The sequence below is a fragment of the Anoplophora glabripennis genome, unplaced genomic scaffold, assembly GCF_000390285.2.
Source record: "Anoplophora glabripennis isolate ALB-LARVAE unplaced genomic scaffold, Agla_2.0 scaffold257, whole genome shotgun sequence".
Classification (NCBI taxonomy): Eukaryota; Metazoa; Arthropoda; class Insecta; order Coleoptera; family Cerambycidae; genus Anoplophora; species Anoplophora glabripennis.
The window spans coordinates 277,746-279,620 of record NW_019416380.1 but is presented as its reverse complement, the minus strand read 5'-3'; the positions used below and the strand labels follow the sequence as shown (position 1 = coordinate 279,620).

The 1,875-nt window shown below is 29.5% G+C and overlaps 1 protein-coding gene across 2 annotated transcripts in view; it reads left to right on the top strand.

Moving 5' to 3' along the window:
* The first annotated feature begins 286 nt into the window (after positions 1-286).
* LOC108905293 overlaps positions 287-1,875 on the top strand; it is a 3,910-nt gene continuing 2,321 nt past the window's right edge. Inside the window, exons 1-2 of one of the 2 annotated variants that reach the window (XR_002762955.1) lie at positions 287-546; positions 609-700. Coding sequence is in view for 1 of the 2 variants with exons in the window: in XM_018708096.2 (XP_018563612.1) it covers positions 586-700 (115 nt within the window). In the remaining variant the exon portion in view is untranslated. The other variant, XM_018708096.2, reaches the window with a different exon arrangement.

The following is a 1,875-nucleotide window of genomic DNA, read 5'->3' as shown; positions in this document are numbered from 1 at the left end:
ATACTATTATCTACAGTAGAACAATAATAAATGCAGAATAATTTGAAAAGCAGACATAAACACTTGTTAATCATAACAATATGTTTTATATTATTGTCATGAACGAAGAACAATTAATTTTCAAAACAAAATCATTACAGTGTAATATTTACGACACCCTGTGTAACATATTCAAATTTAAAGAATATTCAGTGTTATGTGACCCCATTTTGGGTTGTCGTTTTATCTCGAGCACGTAATTAGATAAAATATGATAATCTTGAACTATTTCCAGTTTGTGGTTAAACGATCAAGGTTGTCAAAAGAAGTAGTTAATACAAACTTACGACATTTGCAACTGTCGTTATTGCATTTAGCACTGTGCACTTCAATTTACACGATATTCATTACTTAGCTATTTCTATTAAAAGATACTCGGGCAAAAATTAGGGAAATATGGCTTGTAGATACTTTACACAAAAAATAAGCTCTGCGCCCCTGGTGGAACGATAAATATAATCAGCATTATTGTAATTTATCGGTTAAGGCAAGAAGCGACTAGAAAGTGTAAATAATAATACATTAATTCTTTCAAATAACATAGCAATGTCCAACTTTTCAAATTTTAGTGATCATTCTGCCAATTGGAGTTCGCAATATCGTAGACTGAAATTTAGCCACCTGTACTGGAGTTCCAACATAGGAGATGGATATTTCACCAGTGAGTAGCTTGTTGATAACGTCTTAGGTTATATTATACATAACTTTTTTTATATATAGTCTATAAATGATTAATATACATCACCCGAAAAAATAGGTCTGTATTTATTGTCGATTTTACTAAAACTTCAGTTAAAAAGTATTCTAATTGTAAGAAAAATATTTTGGGGCAAAAATAAGAAATTGTTGTATATAACGCACCTCCAATGAATGTTTATAAATTGTCATTAAGCAAATTGTCTTCTGTATTGTAACAGGTATAAGTCAAGGGTACAAAAGTTATTTAATAATTTTTTTGAGGTTACGGCAGTGTTACTATACGAGTAGTATATGTAAAGGTTGTTCATTGTTAATTAAAAAACTTCTTATATTTTCATCTATAAGTCCCTAATCAACTTTTAATTATTATATGATTTATTTCTTTAAAAGAAGAAACATTTTTAAATCTACACAGCTAATGGAATTATTTTAGGTAATTTCTATGATAACCTAAAGTAACACCGGACTTCGTGTCGCAATAACAAATTTATCAAAGTAGTTCTGACTGACTCACTTGTAATAAAAACAATTTACAATCGCTATTCCACAGATAGAAATAACTGTGTACCTCGAAGGAAAATACACAGGGTGATTCCACCTTAAATTCGGAAATTATGCGAGTGATCCTTATCTCGAAGAAGGTGTACTGGTAATCCGTAAATATCTAAAATACCAATCAATAGGTAGAAGAGCTTACAAAAAATACCGCCTGGAAACAAAAAATATGGTGATATAGCAAAAAAATTCTAAGACAGTGTTTTTTCCTGTGGCGCATAAACGACGAAGTTAACTTAAAAAATTATAGACGGTATCTGTTTTGGTTTGGGTGAATCGTATATCCACGGAGATTTTTGGCTTTTTGGCTTTCAAATATCACTAGAAATGAAAATTTTTCTATGCGCATAAAAAAACATGGCCTTAACTTTTGGCGGCACAATATGTTAAAAAAATTCGAAAAATGTAATATTTTTCTTCCTATTAAATTATGTATCTTTTCAAGAGTTGATTTTATGCGAAAATGGAAGAGAAAAAAAATGTTTGCAATTAAATTTATTACAAAACATGTCTAGTTACAAATCGAATGAATCATGATTATTATGGTAAAAATCGAAAAAATCGCAAAAATGGGGTTAAAAA